Source organism: Cavia porcellus, unplaced genomic scaffold, assembly GCF_034190915.1.
Source record: "Cavia porcellus strain 051 isolate PalLab524CR breed Dunkin Hartley unplaced genomic scaffold, mCavPor4.1 scaffold_12, whole genome shotgun sequence".
NCBI lineage: Eukaryota > Metazoa > Chordata > Mammalia > Rodentia > Caviidae > Cavia > Cavia porcellus.
Window position 1 is genome coordinate 30737945 of NW_026947495.1, and position 27762 is coordinate 30765706.

General features: G+C 32.3%; 1 protein-coding gene across 6 annotated transcripts in view; it reads right to left on the bottom strand.

Annotated features, from left to right (window-relative positions):
• Lrp1b (LDL receptor related protein 1B) overlaps window positions 1-27762 on the bottom strand; it is a 1703137-nt gene that overhangs the window by 35881 nt on the left and 1639494 nt on the right. For 4 of the 6 annotated variants that reach the window (XM_063259026.1, XM_063259028.1, XM_063259024.1 and 1 more), the window contains 4 exons: window positions 23716-23877; window positions 8712-8886; window positions 4640-4744; window positions 3686-3799 (listed from right to left, as the gene is read on the bottom strand). In XM_063259026.1, coding sequence (XP_063115096.1) covers window positions 3686-3799; window positions 4640-4744; window positions 8712-8886; window positions 23716-23877 — 556 coding nt within the window. The remainder of the gene's footprint in view (window positions 1-3685; window positions 3800-4639; window positions 4745-8711; window positions 8887-23715; window positions 23878-27762) is intronic. The other 2 variants (XM_063259025.1, XM_063259027.1) reach the window with 1 other exon arrangement.

Here is a 27762-nt window from a genome sequence, read left to right on the forward strand (position 1 = left end):
CCACTGCCTCAGTTGAAACAGGCAGCTCCATACCTGAGGCCTTGCCGTTTCAATCTTATTCAGTATACCTACTTTAATAAATGTCAAAACGTTCAGCCAGAGAAATCTGAAATATCTGGATTTCATTCTTTTTTCAAAGCCTCCCCACATAGATAAATGAAAATGGCCACTAAGAAAAAAATTGAAGCCTTTCAAATAAAAAAAAAAAAAAAAACAATCACTTCTTTAAATTGAAAGACACAGCAATAAAATATTGTATGGAAAAAGTGTTACCTTCATAGACTTTCACATTGCATATGAGTTCTGTACAGTTTAAATAGTGTTTCATTCTATGAAACAGAGAAAAATGTACTACTGACAAAACTAAATCAAGCACTATTGTTGTATCTTATACCAAATTTAGTTTTCTATAAAAGCTTTTAGATGAGGTAGCACATATGAACTTTTCATTAATAATACATGTTCACTACCAGTTGAGACCTGAATGTCTAGCTAGTTTTTGAAAAATATTTTCTAGTGAGGCTGCTCACACACTAGAAAAATATGCTGAGGGCTTCATGGTCCGTTTCCTGGACTACTTTGAATTGCGCATGATCATAGATGCTTACTATCACTTTTTGCTTTGACTTATTTACATATTAGTGCCACATTATAAATATCCTAAAGAAAGTAAGAAGATTTTGTATATTCCAGAAATTTTGAATCTAAGGGACACGAATGAGAAAACGGTATTTTAAACCATCATTCTTTCCTTCACAGCCCCTAAATCAAACAACAAGAATCAACAGCACTCTTGATATTTTTAAGTCCTAATATAATATTACATTCTTCTAGCACCAATCTATTTTTTCTTTAACTCATAACAAAATGTTTATTTTTGTCTCCTACTTTTAACTTTTTAGCACCTTGCTTTTGGTCCATTTGTTGCTTTCAAACATCTCTTATACTGGGTTCCTAACTGAAAAGGTCAATAAACTATTAATCAGCATTCATCTCTTCCAAGTTTCTGGAGTTGATACTATTTGACATTTGATACCCCTTCAAGTTGGCAGAATCTACTATTTCATAAATTTTCTCAAACTTATTATAATTTACCTTTATTGATTCCCCCTTCTCAAGGGATTAAAACACTAGAACATGTTTTCTGTCATAAATAACTTTTTACTTTCAGACAGAGTTTATTTGACTATATTTTGTGTCTTTTGGTAGAACTATTTATTTTTTTTTCAAAATACTGTTAAAATGTTACTTCATCTAAAAACTCATCCAGTTGGAATGATTAGTATGTCTCTATTCAGTTGTTCACCCATGTCACTTTTATGCTATGGCAATCATACCAACTACAAAATAATATATTGATTTACAAAAGCAGTTCATTTACTCAAAATGAATTTTGAGCCCTTTAAATATAATAGATTGTACAATTATAGCTTGAGAACAGTGCAGAAAGTGATTGTTAGAGTTGATTCTTTGTGTCAGCTTGAGAAGTTTAGAAGTTTAACCATTCAGCAGGGTGCTCAGGCCCTTATTTTGTAAACATCCTGAGCCTGTGCAAGAGGAGGGCATGGAGGTGGTGTGAGTGTTACACTACCCTGGAGCAGCGTGGTTCGTGTGCGGTGTAAGGTAGGAAAAGAGGCTTGCTCTTTTTCACTTCAGCTTTGCTGCTTTATCTAGATACTCCTTGAAGTGTTGCCCCTGCCACCCTGCTTTGGTGCTAGCTGATTATAGACTGAAACCTCTGCAAACTGTGAGCTAAATAAACCTTTCCTTCCTTAATTTTGAGTGTCAGGCATTTTGTCCCAGCAATGAGAGATAAGTAATCAAGACAGTGTTATATAACCAAAGCATGGACTTTAGAATCAAATAAGCATTATCTGAATCTTAAATGTCCACTTCTTAGAATGTGACCACAGTGTCATCATTCTAAACTGTGGCTAAATGGGGAAAACAATTAGATTCTAACAAGGTAGCAATTTAATATTACTCATAAATTTGCTAATTATTTAATACTGTTAGTTGGCATATGGTATTTGCTCAGTTGGTTTTAGTGGTTTTACTTCTTCTAAATTAATATAACATCTAACTTATCATTGTTTATAAATATTTCATTAATGAATGCAAACAGAACCTAATTTCACTATGTTTCTTTTATGAGTTTAATGTTTGAAGAATATAATGCAAATATTGCTTCCAGTCTTAGAATAAATTATAGGGCATGGAACACCACTGTACTGGAAACATTTCTACAAAACCAAATGCAGACAGAGATAAAGAAAAAGATACATAAAAGCAAAAGGTCTTCTCTAAACCCCTCCAACAAACACATTTTTCTTGACATAGTCTATCAAGGAAGCTGATTATGGTTTCAAAATCTTTTGAATTTGATGATATCTGTTAGAATGGGAAGTGAAAGGACACATTACTCTGGAAGACCGCATCTGTGAGGAAGAGTTACTCAGGTGATCAGGGGCACTCTCTGGACAAGAAGTCATTCTGAGATCTGTGGCAGGTGGGATGAGGTGAGCTTGAAATTTTATGTCTTTTTGCGCCCAGGAAGAGTGAGAAAGTGGTAGGAAAAGAAAGATTGGGATCCAGATCAGGAAATTTGACTTTCTAAAATGAACTAACGTAAGTCCTTGATCACTTTATGGCCAAGGACCACGCTTGATGTATGAGTTAACATAGCAATTGTTCATTGTTTTGTACATTCTTCTTTGTAATTTCACTGTCACATTCAGGCCATCACTTTTCACTGCAAGTGTTGCCAACCATTTTATGGGGTCCTGATGATGACCTGCAAGACTTTTCTTCAGCTCCCTACAGGTACCTCCTTCAAAACCCAACCTCTGTGGCTCAAGCTTTTCTCAAAAAATCTGTGGGTAGCTCATTATGAGCAAAGTAGTAGACTGTGAGAAATGAAACAGCTAAATTTTAGTAAAATTGTACTTCAATACCATTGCTGGTTAGGCGCCACCACCACTGAGCACCTGTTATCAGATGCCAGCCAGAGCTACTGATTAAGATATCGGGAATTAAGGAGGATGTCAAATGTGGTATAACTCTGAAACTCAACCACACGTCACAAAATAACTCAGACGTTATCACTTCAGAGGTGATCACTAACATTTTCAGAAGAAATATGAGTGCATTTTTCATTAATGTTCAAAACATTACAAATTGAATAAAAATAATTTAAGCTATAAAGTATTTAAATTTCTGCAAGTATTTTAGTATGAACTTATTCACTTTATTATAAAATCTTAATTAATATAATTACTAGTGAAACATTTGGAAATAAAATAGCATATTATTCTACAGTTTTTGAAATGAAAATCAATTAATAACTAAAAAACATCATTCTAAATATAATAGGTAGAAAGAGTCCTGAAAGACACCTCTCTTTTGTTTTTAAATTAAAAGCTATTATTCTAGCAAATGTACTTTTATTATTTGACAGTTTCGCCAACTTTGTTATTCCATCTCTGCTGTACTCTAGAATGTCTAGTGGTCCATGGAGGACATACTTATGGGCAAAGGAAGCAAAGGTTAAGTGAGTATGACACAAATGAGACCCAGGGTTAAGTATACACTGAAACATATGTGGATGTTCATGATTTAAACCAATGAACTGTGGCCTGGAATGACGTCACATGAAGTGCAGTGGTAAGTGGAAGGTTAAACCTACTTGCATCTCGGCTCATTAAACGCAGTTAAAGTGCAAATCCCCTCATTCTGACAGTAGTGATCACAAGGGTTCTCTTTCTGGTCACAGCGCTGATTTTTAAACCCCACAGAGCATCTGCAGAATTTCAGTAAAATACAGCTAAATAAAGCGTCTGACTTTATTTTTGCCAAATATGTTTCAAATTTTTTTATACAGATTGTAACATCAATAAAAATGTTCCCAGGTATGCTCATTTCTTCACAATACACATTCGTCACATGCTACACTGACAAGGTGGGGAAGAAGATGCAGATGTGGGCCACATGTGGGCATCATCTCTCTGATCAAACATGGTTCAAACAAGACTCAACACAGTGACCGCATATGCTAGATGGCTTTAAATCATCTGCTCTGGACAGTCAGATAATTGAGAGGAAAATACTAAATTCCATATTTTCTTGGGAATATTAAAAATCTCCAATACCCACTACATATTTAGAAAACCAGACTCAGATTAACATTCTACAGGAGAGACGGGGCTTAGCTGGTTTACATAATGCAGTACTCTATGTCTGATGTAAAAATCAAATAGCATTATACGTTTGAAAAGAGACCTCAAGTTCTTTGGAAAATGATGGTGAAACTTACAAGGGATTCATGAAAGATTATCTCTGGGATTTATATAGCTGAATAAGGTCAACAAATGAAAACAGTTTTCCCCAAAGTTTCCAAGTTCAAAGAGCTGCGAATGTCTGAAATGGCATGACACTAAGAACTGAATGAGCTCTTACTCATGAAATTATTAGCAAACTGATGAAGAAGGAGATTCTGTAACGCATGAGCCAATGAGGGACAATACTTGATCAGAGATGTCCATGAAACACTCATTTAAAATGTGTTACCCAAAAAAGGAGAACAACAAAATGTGGATCCCGTACACATTCGGTGTCACCCACAGCATTATACTATACTCACAGACACACAGGTACGCTTGTCTCAGGGTCCAGCTGACAAGTGCCACCATTGTAACAGTAGCCATCACATAACTGACAACTAGAGGAGATCTTCCCATTAGTACAGCTATAACAACCAAGAAAAAAAAATCCATTGTTATTGGCGTTAATGTTTTTGAAAACAGACATACTTTCTTCAGATGAGAAAATTTATATTTTCAGGAAGACAGATATACTGTAGGAAAAGTTTTTATTTTTAACCAGAATGATGACAGTTAATTTTTTTCGTTTGATAATGTTCAAGTTGTCAACCCATTTGTTTTAGTATAAACATTTAACATAACTAGATATGTGTCTGAAAATATACTCTAACATCTATCACTTAAAACCTCCATGAGGTATTATCAGTATCTTGTACCTTTTATATAAATAGTATTTGGTGATATATTTATGAATTATAGCTCACATGATAAAATACTAGGGATAAAATGGTTCTGATTTTTTCTCTACTCTGGAGGGTTTCATCCAAAATAGTGTTAATAATTCTAGACTCCAATAATTTGTAAAAAAAAAACTTGTTACTTTTTGCTCTATTTTTTCCTACTATTGTTGTATATATATACTGTAAGTGATGATAATGTCAAACTTTCTGTTATCTAGCAAAGAAAATGGAGTGATGCACTGAAAAAATAAAGAGCAATGTTATAAAAACAATATGTTATAAGGCAACAAAATAATGAGGCAAACTTTCTTAAAATTTTAGCAACACAATTGTAATTTATAGCAATGTCACATGCTGAGATAACAAAAAATATGTTGTTACAGTAGAAAAATTGAGCTTAGCAACAGTTTGGAAAAATACAGAATTTAGTTTTCCATGTCATATTCTAAAGCAAAGAATTGGTTTAGGCAGTGGCAACTGTTGGTGGGAGAGAGAAAAGTAAATCAAAATTCTATACATCTTGGCCAAAATCAGAATTGCAGCACATCATGTAAGTAATTCTCCACATACTGTCGTGCTAGTATTAGGTGCTAGAACAGTAAATGATATCATAATAAATCTGGACATTTAATTAAAAAAGAAGTAAGATCATGATATGCACCATTTAAATCTATCACATGATGGGTATCTATTAAGTATGGTCAAAGAATAATTTCCAATGAGAGGTAAGATGCCAAAGACTATTGGTCAGCATTGTGCATTTATGCTGTGCTTATTCATTTGATCTCATGTGAATTCTATGGCTGTGGTAAATGAACAAAACTGCTTTTAAGTTTTGTATCTGTTAAATTTGAAACAAATTCTAAGAGGCCAGGATTGGAAAACAATTTCTGTTCAAGAAGAGCAAAAACCTGAGTTACTTAGATGTCAAGAGGTATGAAGTAGGGATGTAGGAAATTAGAGCCAGACACATGGAATGGGAGGATGGAGGATGGTCTAACACTTGCAAGATTTAGGAAAGAATATTACACCCAATGTAGCCTATATAGGAATCCTAATGTGATTACAAAATGAGTCAAATCCACAATTACATGCATTGGTGTCTGATATTGTAAAGATCTGAGGGACTTTCCTTAATCTTCCTTAGACATCCTCCTTGAATCTCCAAAGGCGAAATGTTAGTTCTTTGTTCTATCCAAAGAACAAGGTCAAAGGGGAAATTATCTCTTGCTGCATTAAAAATTTCCTACAAAAATATTTGACTAAGCACTTGTGATTTAAAGAGGAAAAGAAAGTCCTAATTGCTTTTCAACTTCTACTTTCAACAGCTATAAAACATATTGCCTCTTTTTCCTTCCAAAGATTTTGGTTGAACCCAAAGTAAAGATAGAAGTTCACATATTTTCAATGTGAAACACAAATCACTATATACTCTTAAAACTACTATTAACATTTTATGTAAATTTTCATACAAATGTTTCAGTTTTAGAGGTACTCATGATGCCTACAAACACACACACACACACACACACACACACACACACACACACACACACATAGTTTGGGATATATTATATCCCAAAGTTAATTACCATTTATCCAGTACAAAATTTTCATAACATTTGACCTCAAAGTGACATTTGGCCACTCAAGATTATGATCAAGTTTTTTTCAACACTTTCAGAAAAACTAAAACTATCTAATTAGTTGTTTTTAAATTGCCACACTTGTTATAAAAAATAGACTACCGACTCTAATTTACAGTTCACAGACTGTGTGTTAGAGACAAAACTGCCTGTTTGTAAGCAAATGTGTAATTGCTGATTTGAATTTTCCCACTTAGGTGATAATTATTTACTTCCCTTTTACTGGATGTTTGTGTTAGGTTCTTCATTACCTTTTCACCAGAAATGCTGACACTACTATAAATTTCATCTTGCTGTTGAGATGAAAGTCACCATGGAAATGATAAAAATTTTAATATTTAAAATATCTTAGAATACCTAAAGCATACTATTTATATTGACATCCTCAAATGTTATAGAAACTATCTAATGTATTAAGTGAAATTTTATTTCTATTTTTAAAGCTTTACTATTCATTGTTAAGAATTGGTATTTATTCATTTTCCCAAAGACAGTTTAAATAGACTTTAAAAATACTGTTATATCTCAATAGCCATCTTAAATTATGAAAAATCACATTTATTCTATCTCAATAAAGTTATTTTCTACTGCTTTTCATCTGTTTGCAAACTCTAGGTTCTGTTTTTGTTTTTTGTTTTTTTTTTTTTTTTTTTTTCCTGTATAAACTCTCCTATACAATGGATACAGTCTGTGTCTGTGAATAAATTTTCCAAATCAAACTGGGTTGGAAACTTTGGATCACTATCAAGATTCCCTGTGAAAGTGCAGTGGATCATAAAGATCCTCAGCCTTTTCTGATACGGTACAGTGGACAGAAAGAAAAATGTATGACTAGAAGCTGAAATAGAGTTTTATAGTTTTAATATTTTATCACCAAAAATGCTGATTATAATGATCTAGGTAGTTTATATGGAAGAGTTATTTATGTACTTATCAAAGACATACATTTGTGTATTAGTTATATTTTTATTTGCTTTACTTAAAAATATAATTTGAAGTGGCCTAATTTATTGGTTTGAGTAAATGTCACTTACAATGATAACACAAATCATATTTACAATAAATTCTAAAATGAGAGTAAATAAAAAAAGAAAAAGATGTTGATGTTGCCTCTAATAAAATTTTATTAAGCCTTGTTTGGCAGAGAAACTTAGTTCATACTGCACTCTTGCAGAACTCTCGGCAGACACCGTGGTATGGATACTTTATGGCAGGTTTTCTGTCTCATGTTCTCCTTTATTAAACTTGTAAGCAAGGCGAGTGACAGAGTTCAGTCCTTTATAAGTCCTTCTTTTAAAAGGCCGTTAAAGTACATCTGAGAGCCGATTGATCTCTAACCTCAGTGGCATAAACTTATTTCATGATAGAAACTGAGCATCATTTTCTTATCCTTTAACTGTTATCTTTTGTTTTCCATTCACTTAAATTTAGAGCCAAGATCAAAAGGCAATGTAACAGAAGTCGCACTTGGACATTTTTACTGCAGTTGTTTCCCAGAAAACATTTTTCCTTCTACCTCTTTTTAAATGTGATGCCAAAGTCAAATTAAGAGAAAGCAACATTTGGGGCTCCCCAAAAGATTACTTATAAATGCTACCCACCTCACTCTAGTAATAGTCCTGAAACAATTAAAAATCTGAGCTTGAATCTGAGCATGTGTTGAACAACATCACATATTGCTTTTTCAAAATATGCTGCATTTCAGTGCTTCTTACTTATTCTTAGATATAATATATATGGGAAATAATCTATATTATTAATAATCTATGTTAATGTAATATATGACAATATCATAAGACACTGGATTTTCATGGTCCTCAGATGTTCAAAAAAGGTGTTGAAAAAGTTTAATTTAAATGAGTTGAACTTACTCTATATTAAAAATGCAGTGATTGGCATGTAGAATTCTCTAATACAATAAATTGCATCATTTTGCAGTATATTGTTGAAGTATCATGTCAGTTATATTGAAATGCTTTTATGAATTAATCTAGATGCCCACTTACTTGCAAACTATATCTTCATTGTCTTTATTTATAATGCAGTGACCCCCATGGCACCTTGCACACTTATCCACCTCACATTTTTGTCCTTCATAGCGTGTTGGACAGACGCATTCCACACTTCCATCATCACCAATGGTGCATGATTCGGAATTCACACAATAATGATGGCATACATCTAGGAAGAAGGCATGATGAAATAATCAGAATACACTGTGAGATACTGTTCTCCATTCACAATAAATGTTACTACATCATTTAGCATTTTAAAAAGGTCAACCACATTAGAGTGCGAGAAATTGAAAGTGTAAATAAAAGTCCAAACTCTACCATAGTCATTGTGCAATGAGAAGAAACCATTCAAAATAAAAGAGAAACTGGGATGGGAGAAAGAAAAGAAGGGAAAGAAGACATATTTATACATATATATATATATATATATATATATATATATATAATAAGTATATATATAACTATTATATACTACTATACTATTATTATACTATAATACTATACTACTATAATACTATTATACATTATATATACTATATATAATATATATAATAGTTAAGATAGTTACAAAATTAGTTTTTTTACTTCATTGATATGAAATTAGTGCTAATGTTGTTAGGACAATATTTCATGCATATATGCTATACTTTGAATAAACAATATAAAGCTAATGATACACAATGTATTAATTATTTATTAATTAATCATTGTTATTCTACTAGCCTGTTTTGAAATTCTTCATTAATATTTTTATTTATTCTTTTCTCTTTAAATTAAAAAAAGAAAACGGTCAACCAATAAACAAATTAATTTACAAAGATCTTGTAGTAATAATCAAATTAGATTTCTGTAATAAAACTATTGATTTCTCTCTTTGTGTAAATCAGACATCATTTTATCTGCTTAGAGGAGAGTGCTTATATTGACCTATGTGAGCTGAGAAACTCTTGGCTCTGTTTACTTAGTTTAGCAACATTCCTTAGCTTTTAATTAATTAACTATATAAGCAAAGTTCCTTAGCTTGCAACTGATAATCTAAACATGACTAGAAATGCTCATGATTTCCTTAGATGTGAGGCACCATTGTTCACCTACAGACCTCTTTTTGTTCAGAGCACAGCAGAGTATGTGGCAACTGGAGACTTCTATCTCTGCACCATCCCACTGGCTGAGGAGAGTCCTCTGTGTATAGGTGCCATTACAACCTACTGTATTTTCTAAGTAGTTGAGCAAAGATGTGCCTCTCATAAAACTCCAAGAAGAAAGTAGACTTGGGAAATGATTGATCATAATTCAGAGGTGGTACCAGGTGTCTAGACTAATCCCTTCCTCTAAGGTGAGAGATAAACTGCTCCATTACCCAAAGGGGAAAGTTTCCTATATTCTAAGACCCTTGTCTTAGAGATGTGTTATAATAACTATTACAAACAAATTTGTCCCACAAACATTTCTATAACTCTTGAACTTGTATAAAGTAACAAATGTCACTTGAAAATATAAAAATCTCTAACTTCAGATGTTTTGCTTCAGTATTTCAATAACAAAGCTCTATATGTGTTTTTCATGGATGAATAATAACTTATCAAATTTAAAATATTAAAATCATAGTATAATCTTAAGAACTGATTAAATTGATTCTTAAATTTGTGTTTAGGAGCAACAATTTCCTTTTTATTATCTAAAAGTGAAAGGACATTAAATAAGATTAGGTAGATAAACATCACAATTTAGAAACATTAATCTGCTGCATAACAATTACAGTGGTTGAAGAAATTAAATATCATTTATAATTCTCATGTTTGTATGTTATCTAGTCCTTTATTAAATCAGAGTTATTAAATTTATTGAGAGGTTGCTTCATATTTATGGAAATTTATTACAAGCATTCTTATTCTTGCTGTTGCATTGTGCTAAATATTCTCACTTAGCTTTAATGCTAAAGACTATAGGACCAGAGAGTGAGATAAAAGAGTAGTACTTTCAAGAGATTGGATTTGGAGGTCCAAACGTATCCTTGTGATTTTAAACTTCTGTGTACCGTACAGATTATACACCTTCCTCTGTATACTGTACAATGGTATTTGTATTTAAAGCTATATAAGATACATTAATATGATTTAGAAATTATAGCATACTTGGCTAACTAGGCTAAATAGTTGTTTTCTTTACAGATGATATTCAAAAATTATTCAAGGTCCAGTTTCTATACCTAAAATTTTTTTTTACCCTTTAATGCTACAGTATTTTTCCTAGTATATCAACCACATTAAATGCAGCTCATTGTCCACTGCATACACAAGCAATCAAAAACCATAAAAGATGTGTCCTGTCTACCACTGTTATTAAATCAAGATTCGTAACACTTGAAAGTAGTTGCGTTATATATGTAGCTGGATCATAGGATTAAGGTCTGTTCCTCATTGCATATTTAAAGATGTCACCTCTCCTAGAACTCTCCTCCCTTTCTCCTCTCTACTTTCTTTCTTTTTTTCCCTTTGTCTCACCTTCATTTCTTTTACTCATTTTCAATTCCAACAGAAAGAAGAGAAGACAGATGTTATTAAGGGAAGTTAGTGCTTGATATTTAAGTTACTACAGACACACTGTATGCTTACAAATTGGAAAATGAAATATTTAAATCCTTAAGTATTTTTCACTATTGCAAGTGTTACTATGAAACAAATGATATGAAAGTGAGGACCAAGAGATAGAGATGGGGAGGCACTTGGAAAGGTAACAAGGAGATGATAAAAGAATTGAGATATTATATATCATGATGTATTATAATCATGATGTACTGTAAATATCTGCTAATAAAAAATAGAAATAAAAATAAATTTAAAAAGCAATTTGATGGTACTTTTTAAAAATAAAATATTAGATCAAAAAACCATTTTCTCTACAATATCATGATTGTAATCCTGTGTAAGTGATAGAAATGTCTCATTAATTATTTCCTTCTTTTTTTAGTTATAATTCATTTTCAGTGACAAACAACTAAATAAAATAGTATATACCATGTTTTCATTAGTTACCTCTCTGTAACTCTCAAGTAATTAATAGCATTATATTTAAAAGTTAAGTATTATTTCAGGTATTTAATAAAATGAATATGTCATTAGTACTTTCCTATCCAGCACAAATTTGTTTACTGATTTATCAAAATATGAAGAATAATGTATGAAAAGGCTTCATTAAATATAATTGTTCACTTGGCTTCTAAGGATTCTTTTCTTGACCAAACAAATTCTGAAACTAATATAGAAGCTGAGAGGTCTCTAAACATTCACTTTCTTTGCTTCAGTGCCCTGAAAAATAGTTATTACATCAAGCATACTTTAAAACCAGTTAAAGGTCGCACCTTTTCTAAAGCAAAATGTATCATTCTTAATAATTCATTTAACACCACAGTGAGCAAGGGAAATAGCTCACTGGCACAGTGCCTGCCTGGCAAACACAAGGTCATGAGTTCAATTCCAGTTCCAAACAAACAAAAAACAAATCCCACAAGCATTTAACACTGTATCAGTTATTTGTATGATTTTATCTTTGCAAAGATTTTATACCTTCTCATTTTTCATATTTCAGCATTGCTAAGTGAAATGTTACTAAACCGGGAACATCAGGCAAATCTAAATACAAAACATTTCCTTTAATAATGCATGAGAATAGGTATAGAAGTTGGTTAATATAAAAGTGCGCAGCACAGTCTTGTGTTTCACTTTCTGACACAAAAGCAGCAACACACAAATACATACATACCTGTTTGACAATCTTTTTTTTCAAATTTTAATTATAGTAATTATTGTCACTAAATGAAAGTTTTTAAAAAGTGCTTAAATGAATGGAAGACTGGTTAGAAAGAAAATGTAGGTGATAAATGATGCTTTGGAGGATTAGAACAATGAAGGGACTGAAGGTAAAAGAAAATGAATAAAGACTGAAATTAGAAGATTCTGCTAGGTTGGTCATTAAGCAACCAATAGGAGTCTGAATTTGTGGAAACTAGAGCAGAGACTAGACAATTGATCACCTCTTAAGTGTATGAGTAATTTGACCACTGGAAGCAATAGATCCAAAATTGATTACTTATTGAGGACATTGTAACTGTACAAGAAGACATTCAGCACAAACCTAGAAATAGCCGACTGGACACCAGCTCTCAACAAATATGTTTAGCAAAAGGTACAATTGTATTACCAAAAAAATGATGTTTTCCTTCTTGTGCTATGTGCTAAGTCAAGTGTTTTGAGCATTTTACTGGCCTGAATACCAAAACAGTTGACATGTTCTGAATAATATAACGAGAGTCAAAATAAATATAGTTAATCTGTGCTATATAGCTTTAAATTCACAATATAAAAATTGTTATAACTTCCTTTGGGCAGTTACACTAATAGCTACTAACAGCTCCAAACACAAGCATGTAATCCCAAGGACAATGATAACTACATAATGGCAGAATATTCATATGGTAATATGTTCTCTGCAAAAAGGTTTAAGGCCACTTCAACATATGTATAATATGCAAAAGAATTTCTAGGGCAATCAAAAACGGTACTTTATAAACATACGATGAAAATTCATATCAAGCTAAAGTAATAAGAAAAAAATTAGTCCAATATGAGGTATTTATAGGCCACATCCACCTTTTTTCATGCTAATGATGTGATCTTACCTGAATCACCTTGTTAATTTCTACAGGATGCACTCTGGGCATCTTTGATTATTCTAAATCATATTAGATTGTGTCATGCTTCCTTCTTCACCTACCATCCCCACCAGTGTTCCTTTTATATTTTCAGGGGCAACTAGAACCTGTTTTGAGTAAAGTGTTATAAATAACGATTGCAATGCAATGATAATGAACCCTAATTTGTAGAGCTCTTCTACATACCCTACACATGTGTTATAGATGGTAGACTCATATTCTTATAGGTGAATAACTGAAGCAGAAGGAATTAAGCAAGTTTCAAAAGATCATACATAACTGAAATTTCATAACCAAGTAGACCAGATTGTTTTTTTCTTATTCAATATTTCATGCATTTTTCAGAGAGTGAAAAAACAGATCAATAAATTGTGAATATCTCTGCTGTTCTTTTGTCATTGTGTGCAACTAAAATTGAACAAGTTTCCCCTTTTGGCTAGCTTAGGGCCTAACAACCATTTACATATGCAGCAGACTTAAGAAAATATGCACAATGCAGTACACTCCACAATATCACAGCTCAGGAACACAGCTTTCCCAAACAGTAGCCAGAGATCCATCTTGCCGGTGTCAGGTGTCATTCTCAGGTCCCATCCTAACCCGAGTTAGATATTTGCCTCTTTGCTGCTTGTTAATTGGTTCACAGCACTGACTCTAAATTCCTGTACTTCAAGGAAATAATTATTGACGTTGTCTATTCATTGGCACAAACAACTCTGAATCATTTCAAACATTGCAAAAAAAAAAAAAAAAATAGCCAGACAATCACAAAATAAGACATACTTAAAACATTATCACTTATTTATATTTTATTTAGGATGAAAGCATTTGGAAGTTTTCTGGTAATGGGTTCACACTCTTAACTAGCTTAACAAGAGTGATTGTAGCCTTTCTTTTCCTATACATACATAGTATCAAGCAAGAGTCATACTTCTATTAAGCATGACCAGCAAGCAAAATACATAAAATAACTTGCATAAATTTGCTTAGAATGTCATGAATGTTGTCTTTGAAAGATTAATCAGAAAAGAGAAAATCAGGATTAACAGCTCCTAGAATTGGTGAGTGAGCGCCATATACAGGCTGCTGGGCAGACAGTCAGATGCTGGCCTTTTCCCTTGAGTTGGCAGCATTCAAGGACTGGGGCGGGGTGTGGAGAACAAGAAGTCACCAGGAAGCACGCCCTCCCCTGTGAATCTTCACTATGTACAGGTGGCTAGCGAAACAGCCAGATGCCCTTTTCCCTTGAGTCAGTGCTATTCACGGACTATCGGGGAAGAGAACAAGAATCCAACAAGAAGCAAGCCCTTCTTGCAAATTGATGCCACATGAAGCCCTCTGGGGGAAGAGTCAGATATCAGCCTCCTCTGACATACAGACTGGGAAACTAGAAGAGCCAACCACCCCAACTCTAACCCAGTAAACTACTACAATCAGTGAAGAGGCAAATATCTAACTTGGGTTGGGATGGGACCTGAGAATGACACCTGTAAGATGGATCTCTGGCTACCGTTTGGGAAAGCTGGGCTCCTGAGCTGTGATACTACAGAGTGTGCTGCATTGTGCATACTTTTAAGTCTGATGTATATGTAGAGATACACTGGCTGTGATGATGGCTATTGAGGTGGAATACAATGTAATGCTTGTAGTGTTCAGTGTTTCACTGACTTTGTATGTCTAAAACCAGTGGTCTGATCATCTATCTGTTTAGAGGATGGCAGTACATAGCATCTACGGGGGATCTCCTTCTGAGAGCAATGTCCATTGTTGATTCCCTACTGCGTTGCTTGAAATTCCATATAATTTTCATTATTTTGTTGGGTTGGGTTTGTTCTCTTTTGTTTTGTTTGATTTTATTGTATCTGATGGCATGGTCAGCTATTTTAAAGATAATGATACATATTTTAATAGCCACTTTGGATTTACTATTATCTTGTTTTGAAGTCTTTTATTGCGTTCATTGTTTTGTTTTTATTGGTTTTTATTGTATTCTGTTTTGTTTGATTTTTACTGTGTCTGAATGTATTTGAAGCTAGTTTCAAGAAAGCAAGAGTTATTATGGTAACCATTGCTAATTTCCTATTATTTTGAAGTGCTGTTTCACTTACACTGGTTTGTTCTGATTGGCTATGTTCTGTTTCATTTTGCTTGGTTTTATTATCTTTAAAATAAAAATAAAAAAGAACTATCAGGATTTATTCATTTTTACATTCCTCAAATGTTTTACTCAGCCTATGATATTTTAATAATTAAACTCATTATATAGTGCTAAATATATCTTCCAATTTCCAAACTGAGTTTCAAAGAAGACAAACATTGAATTGAGGCCTGCCAAATTAAATATTAACCAGGGAAAAAGTGTGTGCAAAAGTTTGATTAGAGATGATAAATTTTCATCAGGATAACAGATCTAGCAAAATTAGCATTTTATAATTTAATGATAAAAATAATATTTCTTAAATATTTCTAAAAACAGTGCTATAAAAATTTAAAGAGTAAAATTTATCTTGAGAAAATAGTCTTACTTTTAATGATCTTCATAGAAGAAAATTATAAAATTCAGAAATCCAAATTAGCAATGTTTTGATTTGGGTGGGCAGTTCATAAGATGAAACTTAATAAGAACAAGCATTTAAATTTTGTCCAAGCACTTGGTTCAGGATGGATGTGAACAAATGATAGCATCAATAGATTTGAGAAATAGAACAATAGTTGTTTAAATAGAGAGACCTATATAAAATATGCTCCATTATTGTTCAGAACCAAGGTTTTGGGTTGAGTATTTGTCTGTTTTTAAAGTGATCTAGCTACAAAAGTTTTTAGGTAGTAACTATTTATAAAATTGTACAGTCACTTGAGATTCTTGAGAAGGCAAATTGCAAAGAAAGCATATTATGGCTTATAGAGGAAGACTTTTATATATAAAAGCAAGTATGTTTTGGATCATAATAAGCCATGTGCCATATATAAGCCCTCACTGGTTTTTCAGCCTACTCTGTATGCAACTGAAGTTCAATTAATTTTGCTCTGATAAATGTAGGCATATACAGTGTATATTTACACTGCCCATACCCCCAGAGTGCGTAAATTCTGAAAGATTCCTTAAAGCTAATTCAATACTATAATAGTTAATCTTGATTATCTATTTGACTGGTTTGAGAAATGACTAGAAAATTAGTAAGAGCACACTAAAAAAGGGCTTTTTTTGCCCGAGATTATTAAAAGAATATAACAGTGCACTCATACTGTGAAAAATTATTTCCAATCTGTAGTATCTTCCATTTGTTTAAATTTGCACATCTCATTGTTACTTCATCAGTTAGAATTTTAATGGATTATTTGCTCAAATTAGATAAAATTTTTTGCAATATGCAATTTTTGCACTCATGAGAATTGCTTTAAATCCATTAATTCACAGATTTTTTTCTATATTCTTTATTTGGAGAGTTCTCACATAAACATAAGGTAAATTATAAACCATCCCTGTTTTTTCTCTTATACAGTGTGACTACTGAATTATGCATTTAGGATTCTAGAAATTTAAATTCAGCTGATGACAGCGTAGTCAGTCAAAAGTCTCCTGTCATTCTTATCAAAATAAATGCAAAATATTTTTAGCAGTATATTAACTATCAAAAGATGTTCTTTTTGAGGACATATATTAGAGTAATAGTAGTAGTTTATAGTTACACAATTTTAATAATTTCACATAAATTTTATGTTATTAAGATAGAAATTTTATTTCATTCTATTTTATTTCTTCTCTAGCTTAAAAATTTCTGAATAATGGAATTTTTTCAAAGCATTTGTGCAGCATTCAAAGTAAGAACAAGAGCACTGTGTTTAAATATTATTTTTAAATTTACATTTCAGTTTTGTAAAAGTCATATTAACAAAAGAATTTAACTAGGAACAATGTATTGGATTTGAGGTATGCTTCAACTAAATATATACTTTTTAAAAATCGTGTGTCTGGGCATTATTTGTTTACTGTATTGTTTTACAATACCCAGTTTTGTTTGCAGAGAATTATTTGTGATTTCATGTTGTTTACTTCACAATAAGTATAGAAGAATCACAATCAACGCTTCTGTTTATGAAAAGCATTGCGTTATATTTTTGGGAACATACTCTTTCTAAGGCATGACTCATTTACTTCGATATAAATCTCCTACACAGTTAACTATAACTTGTGTGACAAATTATTTTCAACCTAAGTAGTCTTAGGACTCATTTGCTTTTATATTACTTTCTATAGATATTCTTCAAGTTGCAAAAAAAGGCATCTAAATTTGTCTTTCTTGTTAATATGAGATCAAAGTGGGAGATTAAACGATTTTGGCATGACTGAGGAGTGAAACACTTATTTTGGAGATAATTGTGAATGTAGAGTTTTCTCAAAATCAAATGAAACTAGCATGAAAATCTGGCTGCCAAGATGCCAGCGGAGGTAATTAAACATACTTCAAGACTCTTTGCAGTAATCTTTACTGATTTTTTTATATAAACACATTAGTCCAAAATATTTCTCTTCTTATTTCTATAAATTCTATAAATGATGGTCATAATACTATAGCAAACTTCTATTTGCAGTAATTCGAATTTTATTATGACATAAAAGTTTTTTTCAAAATATATTTATAAACCTGATAATCTCAAGTACAAGGAAAATTTCAGTAAATATATTATTTACTTACCCTTCGATGCCACTATCATATGATCACTTAAAAAAAAATAAAGCACCTTTTTTCCTTCACATTAAATTAAACTACATTGTATTTTTATACTATTTGTTTCAAAAATGAAACATTAGTAACCAGTTTTTAGATACCTGGATAACCGATTTTAGATACTTAGTAGGAAAAAAGGGCTAGAACCCTGGCACTGTCTTTCGAATGGGGAATTATTGCAGCATAGAAAAACTGAGCACAGCAGGATGGATACATGATTCTTCTACTTTGGTCACATACTTTACAGGCTTAAATTTTAACACCTCTGTATACTTGCAGGACTGATGAACTATAGAAAACTTCTTGGCCTGTTTTGTCTAGAAGAGCAGCCAGTCAAGCACATGCGTGTGCCATGTAAAAATGGCCAAAAGGAAGAGTTCAAATTTCAGAATAAAAATAAATTGCAAGTTTAGAAAAGCCCAGAAGACAATCTAGGCAACAGTTGATACTTACTTTCACAACAAGAAAAAAGAATTTGGGGTCAATAGGAAGACAGAATTCCAAAATACTTCAGAACTCCCAGTGTGAATGTCATAAAGAATATTAAATATTTGAACAGTGAAGGAGGAACTCTTACTGATAGTTTCACTCTCCGTACCAGTATCCTTAAGACTCTAGATTGTGTTTTGAATTGAACTTCAGATTTATTGTAGCAACTGAAAATATACTATTATATGTTAGTCTTTGATTTTTTTCTCTATAAGTTTCCATGGGTTTAATCAGCACAAAATGAAAATATTTATTTGTGCCTTTCATTAATGGAGTAGAGGCTTAAAAGATCAGGTTGTGCTACTGTGCAATTTGAACTTTGGCTGCTATCATTAGGACATAAAAGTTCAGACAAGATTTGCAGGATAGTAAGTGGCAGAACAATGTACCAAAAGATGAATGATTTCAGAGCCAGAATCATAAGCCACACATTGGTTACTGTGTTCCCTACAAGATTACTGAAAACTGCATAATGTCAGTTTCTGGGACTTGAATATCACTAATATTAACCTCAAAGATGACATGAGTATTTGTTGACATAATATAAAATCACATGCATCTCTGTGACCAAAGAATTGTATGTACTTAATATGTTCCACTGAACAATCAAATAGAAAAAGAATAGATAAATTTAAAAAGGCTTTCTGTTCTGGACTTTTGCATATGCTATCTCCCTTAGAGTTTCTCCTTTTCATCTGGCTAGCTTATCTTCCAGTCCCAAAATAGATATAGCTTCCTTCAAGAAATCCGTCTTGTAGGCTAGACTTTTGTTTCTTGCTGTGGTTTCTGGTAGTCTCTGTAATTTCTCATACTGCCTCGAAATACCTCGTTATATTTTCTGAGTCACACAGAACTCTGAATTCTCTGAGACTTTGTGCTTCTAACATAATGGCCTGACATACTGGCAAACTCATTGTAAATATTGACACACATTGCCTACACTTTGAACGGAACAAAGATGCACTCAAATAAACAAGGTAAGAATAATCTCATTATGTCATTAAATGCAATAGTTTCACATTATGTCATTAAATGCAATAGTTTCACTTAACTGTTTAATAATTTAGTTGATAGAATGTAGTTTTCATACAAATCACAATACATTATATCTTCAGATTATTGTCAGACACACCTAACTCCCTAAACAAGAGATGCTATTGAATGAGTGCAGTAGCTTGAATCAGTAAAAATGAGCTATACAAGTACAATTCCAATAATTTGACTTTTAGTCAAATTATAATGGTTTCCCAAGCAGATAACTTGAGGACTTCAGAAATACCAATAGAGGACCAGCAAGCTGTCATTTGCCTTCCTGGTTCTTAAGACACAATTTGAATAGGTTCTAATTGTTGTTTTTGCTCTCAAGTTAGTGTAATTTACTAAAAACAATACCAGATATTGTTGACCTTCCAACACCTGTATGGAAATGCAAAACGCTATACTTATTTATTTACTTATTTTTTTTGTTTATACTAGGAAGTTTAGTTTCAGAATAGTGTGGAAGAGAGCTATATTTGTTCTTAAACAACTTAAAGCTTAGTGAATTTTAATTTTGCTATTATTTATCTTTGTCTTTCCTCCCTGGGCTGCTGTTGTTAAAATTAATTTGCATTTCAGACCTCAGGATTTTTTATTACTATTAGAGCTGTGAAATGTTTTTACTCAGCACAACTAAGAACTGATGTTTTACCTCCCACTAATGGACCTTTAATTAGGCATCGTAATGAACCATCTTGTCATTCCTTCATTTATAAAGAAAAGATGTTGTATGTGATAGATACAGTTTTGACAGAACACTGGGTCCACTGAACCTTGTAATAGATCTAAATTTTATTATGCTGTAAGATTTGTCATTTTAATGACATAGTCCACAGAATTATTATACTGCCAAAGAACAGCATTGCCATACTGTTAGAATATTTGTTGACATTTTGATCAGCAACTCCTGGGGTCCAATTCTGATGATAATATTATTGCTTTAGGACCTTGACAAGTTATTTAACCTCTGTCTAAACACTAATTGGTTAATTTTAGTAAGCATTTTGCAGTAAACTGTGGGAAGTTCTCTGACTGCTGGTAGCGATAAAAAATTATAATGTAGCCTTTTATAAGGCACCAGACTACCTCAAACTGTCATTCTACTAAATTGTCTGTTAAAATATAAGCTTACTGATTGTGTGATTTGGAAGAACACATATTTATATACTGTTTTTAAGTTAGAAAGGAATTAAAAATAATAAAAGAGAAAATAGTCTGATATTCTATGACAATATACTAATTGAGAACCCAGAGGGGGAAAAAAATTAAAAAAGAGTAAACACTAAGTCTACATTAACTATATACACATAAACACCAGAAAGGAGGCTTTGTATGTTTGAGTAATTGTCCTTTCATTATTTTTTCTTCAATCTGCTTTCCTTTATTTATTTATCTCTGTTACTGTTTACTGGTTTAGTAGCTGTTATTCAACAAGTTCTATTGGTTAAGTGTGGTTTCAAAGAGGCCCTAGACAAATAGGATGATTGCATACACTTGATAAAAATATAAAGTACAATGACCACAGTCAGAAGAAATGAATAAAATCAATTAATTAGAAACTCATAAAGAGAGGTTAATTAACAGTACAAGAATGATCTTTAGAAAGAGAAAGATGTGTATAAGCTTGATATATTCCTAATGCTAGGGAAGTTGGCATTTATATAATGAAGAGATTTTAGTGTAATGTTATTAGAATAAAGGGATTATAACCTTATGCTGTATAGTAAAGCAAGTCTTCATGTTGGATAATAATAGCTGGTAGTGTCCTTTAGTTGTGTGGGAGACATTAAGTTGTGTGACAATGATAAAACAAAAGGAAGGAAGAAGAAAATCACTGAGTTAGTAGAAGAAAAATGTACTGGAATTTTCAGCTCTAGTGAAGCAGGAGATGACAGAGATGAAGAAATGAGCAGCATGTAAAGATTCATTCAGACAGATTGTCCTGTGATACACATCATTTAAAATGTGAGGTGGAGAAGCAATGTGAATAGGGACACTGGACTTAGGGCACAGGCATCTATACATGTCAAAATGAGAGGCTGGCCTCATATGAGAATTAACTTTTGGAAAGAAACCAGTAGGTTAAAATGGAATCTGTTCTCGTTCTGCCTCAGAAATGATAATGCTATCATATTATTGACAAGATATTTAGTCTTATGTTTGATTCTCAAGTAAGTTAGTACGTGTAGTTACATTCTGTACTGTTCCAAGTGTTTTCCAAAATGACAACAGCTTAAAGGCACTCTGTGATGTTCTCAGGAATATCAAATGATTTATGAACCAAACTGTTCAGTCACTTTTGGAGGCATAAGCCCTGAAGCTGGGTTGATTGGATTTAAAACTTATCATAATTGCTAACAGGATGGGATATTCACAAACTGCTTATGCCTTGTTGGTATTATCTTCTAAAATGAGAATTAAAACAATATCTAATTCATTATAGAATTAAATAAATTAATATAATTAAGGAAAGGAAATCTTGCAATTATTAATGACTGATAAGACCAAAGATCTCAATGTGATTAACAAGGAAAACAATTTGTTATATGGATACAAATGGCAGCTATGAATATTTTGAACTATAGACATTAATGAAAAAGTGAGCAAGCATATAGATCAGTTAGTAATAATTCATAGAGACTCTGGGAGCCTGTGTGAGTATAGTGAGAATAGAGGCAGTGAGAGGTTTCTGATTCTGGATGTACTTTAAAACTAAAGGGGAGATGTAGAAGGAACAGAGACATTAGGATTAGGAACTATTCCATTAAATAAGAAAAACTATGGTTAAAAAAATTGGTTAAAAAAAACAAAACAAACAAACAAACAAAAAAACCCCACTAGATTAACTTAGAATTAGGTCAAGCTGCCACAGAGCCAAAATCTGAAAACCAGAGGAGAGGGTTAACTGGAAATGCAAATTCAGAATCATTATTTGGATATCTTGCAAATCTGTAAAAACATGTAGGAAATGTTTTTAACCTTGTTTGCACATCTAAAATGTATTTTATGAGAGAAGTTAATTTCTTAAAACAGTTGCAAAATAGGAATTGGGAATTCATCACCGATTATAAAGAATAAAGCAAAATTAATTGACTTGGGGTTCATTAAAGTCATCAGAATGTTGAAGATAAAAGATTAAAAAGAAGATTCCAAGGAAAAATGGAAATAGATAAATTATAGAAAATAACATTTAAAAGTAATGCTAGTGTTAAATAAAAGGAAAAAGGAGATAGCACACGTAAATGAAGTGGGAACTAGTGAAAGATAGACACACAAGGAGAGGTTATTTCAGAAAGGGATGAGGGAGAGAGAAAAATGCTTAATGAGATAGAAGGGTAGGGAGCAAGCTCAGGAGATAAACCCAGGAGTAGACGTGAGAACAGCTCACAAAGCGGTAGTAAAGATTTGGGTAGAGCAAGGGATCCTAGCATTATGGAAAAGATGAGCATACTGTGATAGGATAATGAATCTTGGAGAAAACATAGTGGGTGCTCTCTTGATATTGTAGCTCTTTAATTAGTAAAATAGTAAACATAAAGGTAGAGATAAGCTAGAGATTGGAGGGATGAGGAGAACGAAAGCAGGGTGTAGACATTTAGAATAGGAGAATCAGTGGATTATAAAGTATATAAAAACTGTAATAATAGCCTATCTGAGATTAAATTCAGAAATTCAGTAGGAAAACTTAAGCATTTTTCTTTAGTTGCGTTCCTTAAGTGGGGTTCCAGGTCAGGAGAGATAAAACACTAAGGCCTACATATGACCTAAGAGAAGGGAACACAAAGGAGCTGAGGAATATGTAACGGAATGATTAGTGTAATGTGCTGGGAATCTAACCTGAAGAAGAATGAAATCTTTCAGGAAAGATCGAGGACCAATGTAAATTATTATTGAAGTATAAGTGGGACTGAACCTGAAAAACAGAAAGTATTTGAAGCGACCATAATGGAAGGAATAATGAGGAATCTACTGAAGTAGGCACCAAAACATGCTATTAAACTGGCTTCTGGAAGTTGCTTCCACTTACAGTACTGACATCTGTCTCCCGTGTATTCAGCCTGGCAATGGCAGTAAGGCTGGTTCCCAGCAGTCACGATGCAGGTGCCTCCATTTTGACAAAAATCCTCGCAGACTGTCTTACCACAGTTTGGCCCAGTAAATCCCAGGGCGCAGCTGCAGGTGGGTCTCCCTATTGGAAAGAAAAAACAAACAAAAAGTTTACAACACAAATTTTTAGATGCAAGTGTTCATGTTCATGAAATTGTCACTGCATAATGGGACCAGGTTCTTGTCCACAATTTGGATTGTGATTTAGGTAGTAATAGAATTTCTTTGGTTTTCAATTTCTACATATGTCTAAGGAAGCCTAGAAGACATATACAACTTAATTAGTTCAGCTACTGAGAGATCATTTTAGGAATAATTGCAATTGTATGAATGGCTTGTATCCATAAGTGCTTATGTCATTCTTTGAACTTCTCTCTCATGGCCATTTTGCCTTTACAATTATAACCGCTTATAAATGTTGACATAGTTTTTATTCTGCTTAGAATATAAAATACAGATAATCATATTCCCCAGTAGACAATCATTATCTACTAACTGTTGACTCTATATAAAACTTTGGCTTATATTTTAAGTAATTTTTTAACAAGTTTAAAGTTGTCATGCCATACTAATAAAAATTAAAACTTTTAAAAATAAAATATGAATTCCATACATAATTAGATTTGAGAACATTAGCTTTTTATTTAAACATCTATATTTTTAAATATCCAATCACCAAGTCTTATTTTGTCTAACTTGACATTTATTCATAATAAGAATTTTTAGTTGTAGTTCACTTACTAATAAGATGATTCAGAAATTTACCCTGAATAAGATAATAAAAATTTGATGAATCATCTTTGAATTTTTTTTCTTTCTTTCTATAAGAAGTAACATCAGAGTGAATGTGAGCAATTCAGGTATTTGAACATAATGCATTTAATTGTCACATTAGGAACGAATCTCTAACTGCCCTACCTATACAGGAGTGCTTAGAAAATGGACCATGTAAATTGATCTGTAAGAGTGACATACTGGCATGGAGAAAGAAAGAATAGAGTTTGCAAACATGTTAGAGAAAAAAACATAAAAGATAATAGGACAAGATATCCACCACTGGTCTCACAAATTCAGTTATAGGTCACAATTTACATTTCTATACATCTCCGTAAGGTCACTCAGGTGGTATCCACACCATTTCCTCTCTCATTTTGTTAACTGGAATGAGCAATAAAATGCGGAACAGTATGATTACTAAGACTTGCATGTGAAAAATAAAAGATTTATCTCTGCTGCTATAGATTCCACACTGAAGGACAAGTTCACATTTTATGAGAACTTCTGTTAGGTGAACAAAATACTTTCAAACATGATTCACTTGTATTTCTTAGACATTTAGCTGAAGCACTAATATTTATTCATTAATTTTATTTGTAAATATTCTACATACTAAAAAATGCAAAGAACTGTGGCATAAAATAGAGTAAAATGTATTTATGTTAGGTAGCTTTGCTTTAAAATTTATTATTTATAAATGTTATTACTGTGGTGGCAAATAGATCCCTGTTAATAATCTAGGAATCAAGGTAAATTTTACATAGATTAATCTGAGTAACTTCATCCTTTCTGTTCCCCAGAAAATTGCTAACTAAATCTTACCTACATTTTCCCTTAAATTGATAGTAAGTGTTTCTACCTTTTGTTGACATAGAAACAAAAGTCTTCTATGACATATTAGAAGTTGAAAATAAAGACACAAACAAAAGAACAAAAAGTGGTATTAGCTAATTTGAGACATGATTATTAGGGAAAACAAGAACGCAGAACAAAAGAATTATTTTTCAGTAAGAGCTCATGAATGGTTTATAGAGAAACAGAGATAAACAATAAACAATAACCTGAGCTACATTTGAAACAGTGTACAAAACACAGAAGATATTAAAGTGCAATCTGAGTAAAACAGAAAAATCAGAAGTCATGGGGATGTAAATGCTGCAGATGAACATTTTTTCTATATTGATTTTTTGTTTTTCTTTTCTTTTTCAAAATATTAGGACTGGAAAAAAAAAAATAAAATGAGAGAGCTTCCTAAGAGATAAATACAACCCAGCAGTATATCTGAAAATTCCTTCTCCCCCGTCACTCGGAGAAATCGCCCCACTTCTTTCTGTGCTTTCATCTAAGCTGCCGCTGCTTTGAAGCTAGAGCAGGGTGACCAGGCGGTCTCTACCTACCTTCATTTGGATTCCAGCTGAATTATTTTCAAAAGCTCTTTTTTTTTTTTTTTTTTTCTTTCTTTGAAGAAAAGACTTACTTTTGACAAGGGAAAATCTTCTTATTCTGGGGAATATCATAACCAAAACTGTTGGGTAACACAGTAGATCTTCTTCTGTACATTTTGTACTCTCTAGTTGCACTCTAACCACTTTATTGGATTCATTTGTTAAGATTTTTTTCAGTAGCAGAATTTTTATTTTGATATGTGAAAAATGGCAAAGTCGGAATGAATACAGTATAGATTTACAGCAGCCTTATCCCTGGAGCTGGGGAATTAGTGGCCTACAAGGAGAAAACAACCTGAAAAAGCATCAGTTGACCAGAGGAAGGAGTGGGAGAACCTATTTCCGGCTTTACACCAATCTGTTTCTATAGCTGCCTCAGACAGATATTAGATGTATAGTGGTCAGACTGCCTGAATTCATAGTACACTTCTGTCAGATACTGGTTGTAGAAACATGAGCAAGTATCTTCTCTCTTCTTGTTTCCTACTGTGTATAATGTATAATTATAGTATTGTCCTAGGTAGCTGTTCTTTATAATTATAAAGAAAAAATATTCAAAGGATTTCTAGTTCTATTACACACATATAAAGCACTCAGTTACATTTAAGTGTATAGTACTTTTGAATGACAGTCACCATTTTAGCTATGACTTATTCTATGTTTATATTTAGACATTGTTATTATTTATGAAAAGTATTCTAGAATTTTATTGAATTTCACATTTTTATTGATTTTATTAAATATACTATGAAAATAGAAATTAAATTCTATTTAATAATGGCAATATTGAATTGTAACTCTCCATCAACTTTATCCTCAGAACCTTTTGGTGTCCTTTCCCTGTCTTAAATTTCTAATTATGCTTAAGAAAAAAAGATGAGAACGTGCAAAAATATCTTTAAACACACAAAGAAAAAAGCAAACCTAATATTTACCCAATTTATCCTTTTATATAACCACAACATTTGATAAATGCTTGATCTCAAAAGGTAGCTAAATACACTTGCTGCTTTTGCTTTTAACAACACGAGACAAAGTAATATACTCAGTCTTAAGGTCACACGTCACTCTTTCATGAGAGTGAGACATTTAGTTTTTAATATATAAAATAATGTTTTGTAATATATTGCTTCAAACTGGGCTTTTTGTAGACAACTATATCCCTCAATAGGAATATGCTATTCATATAAATTAATTTAAATTCTCTGATGTTAGGAATACTCAAAAGTTGTTGTGGGTCATCTACTGAATATTTACTCTCTCAGAGCTGACCTATAATCTATTCACTGTTCCATCTATTGGCTTGTCAAGAACTATCTTCTTCAATGTTTCTCCACAATTTCATGTTTACTAAAATTGGAAGTTCTATCTCACTTTATCTTCTAAGACACTAACTTGGTTAATTTCACTATGTTTTTGCTGGCTTATGTTTTCAGAATTGTCTTTAAAATTCCCCTGTATCACAAAAATATATTTTCAGACATCTTTGTAGTGACATTATCCAAATTCAAACCTCTAATAATTAAATTTTTTAATGTGTCTGTCTCACTTTTATGACTGGGTTCATTTTTCTTCCAAAACTTCAGACTTTCACTTTTATTTCCATATGAATACTTCTGACATTTAAATAGGTTTATAACTAATTCTACTCTCCAAAGAGATAATTGTTTTTATAAATTTTCAATGCTTCAGAATTATACATGTTTCCACTATGTTGAAGTGTCTCTCTGTGCCATGTTCACTCA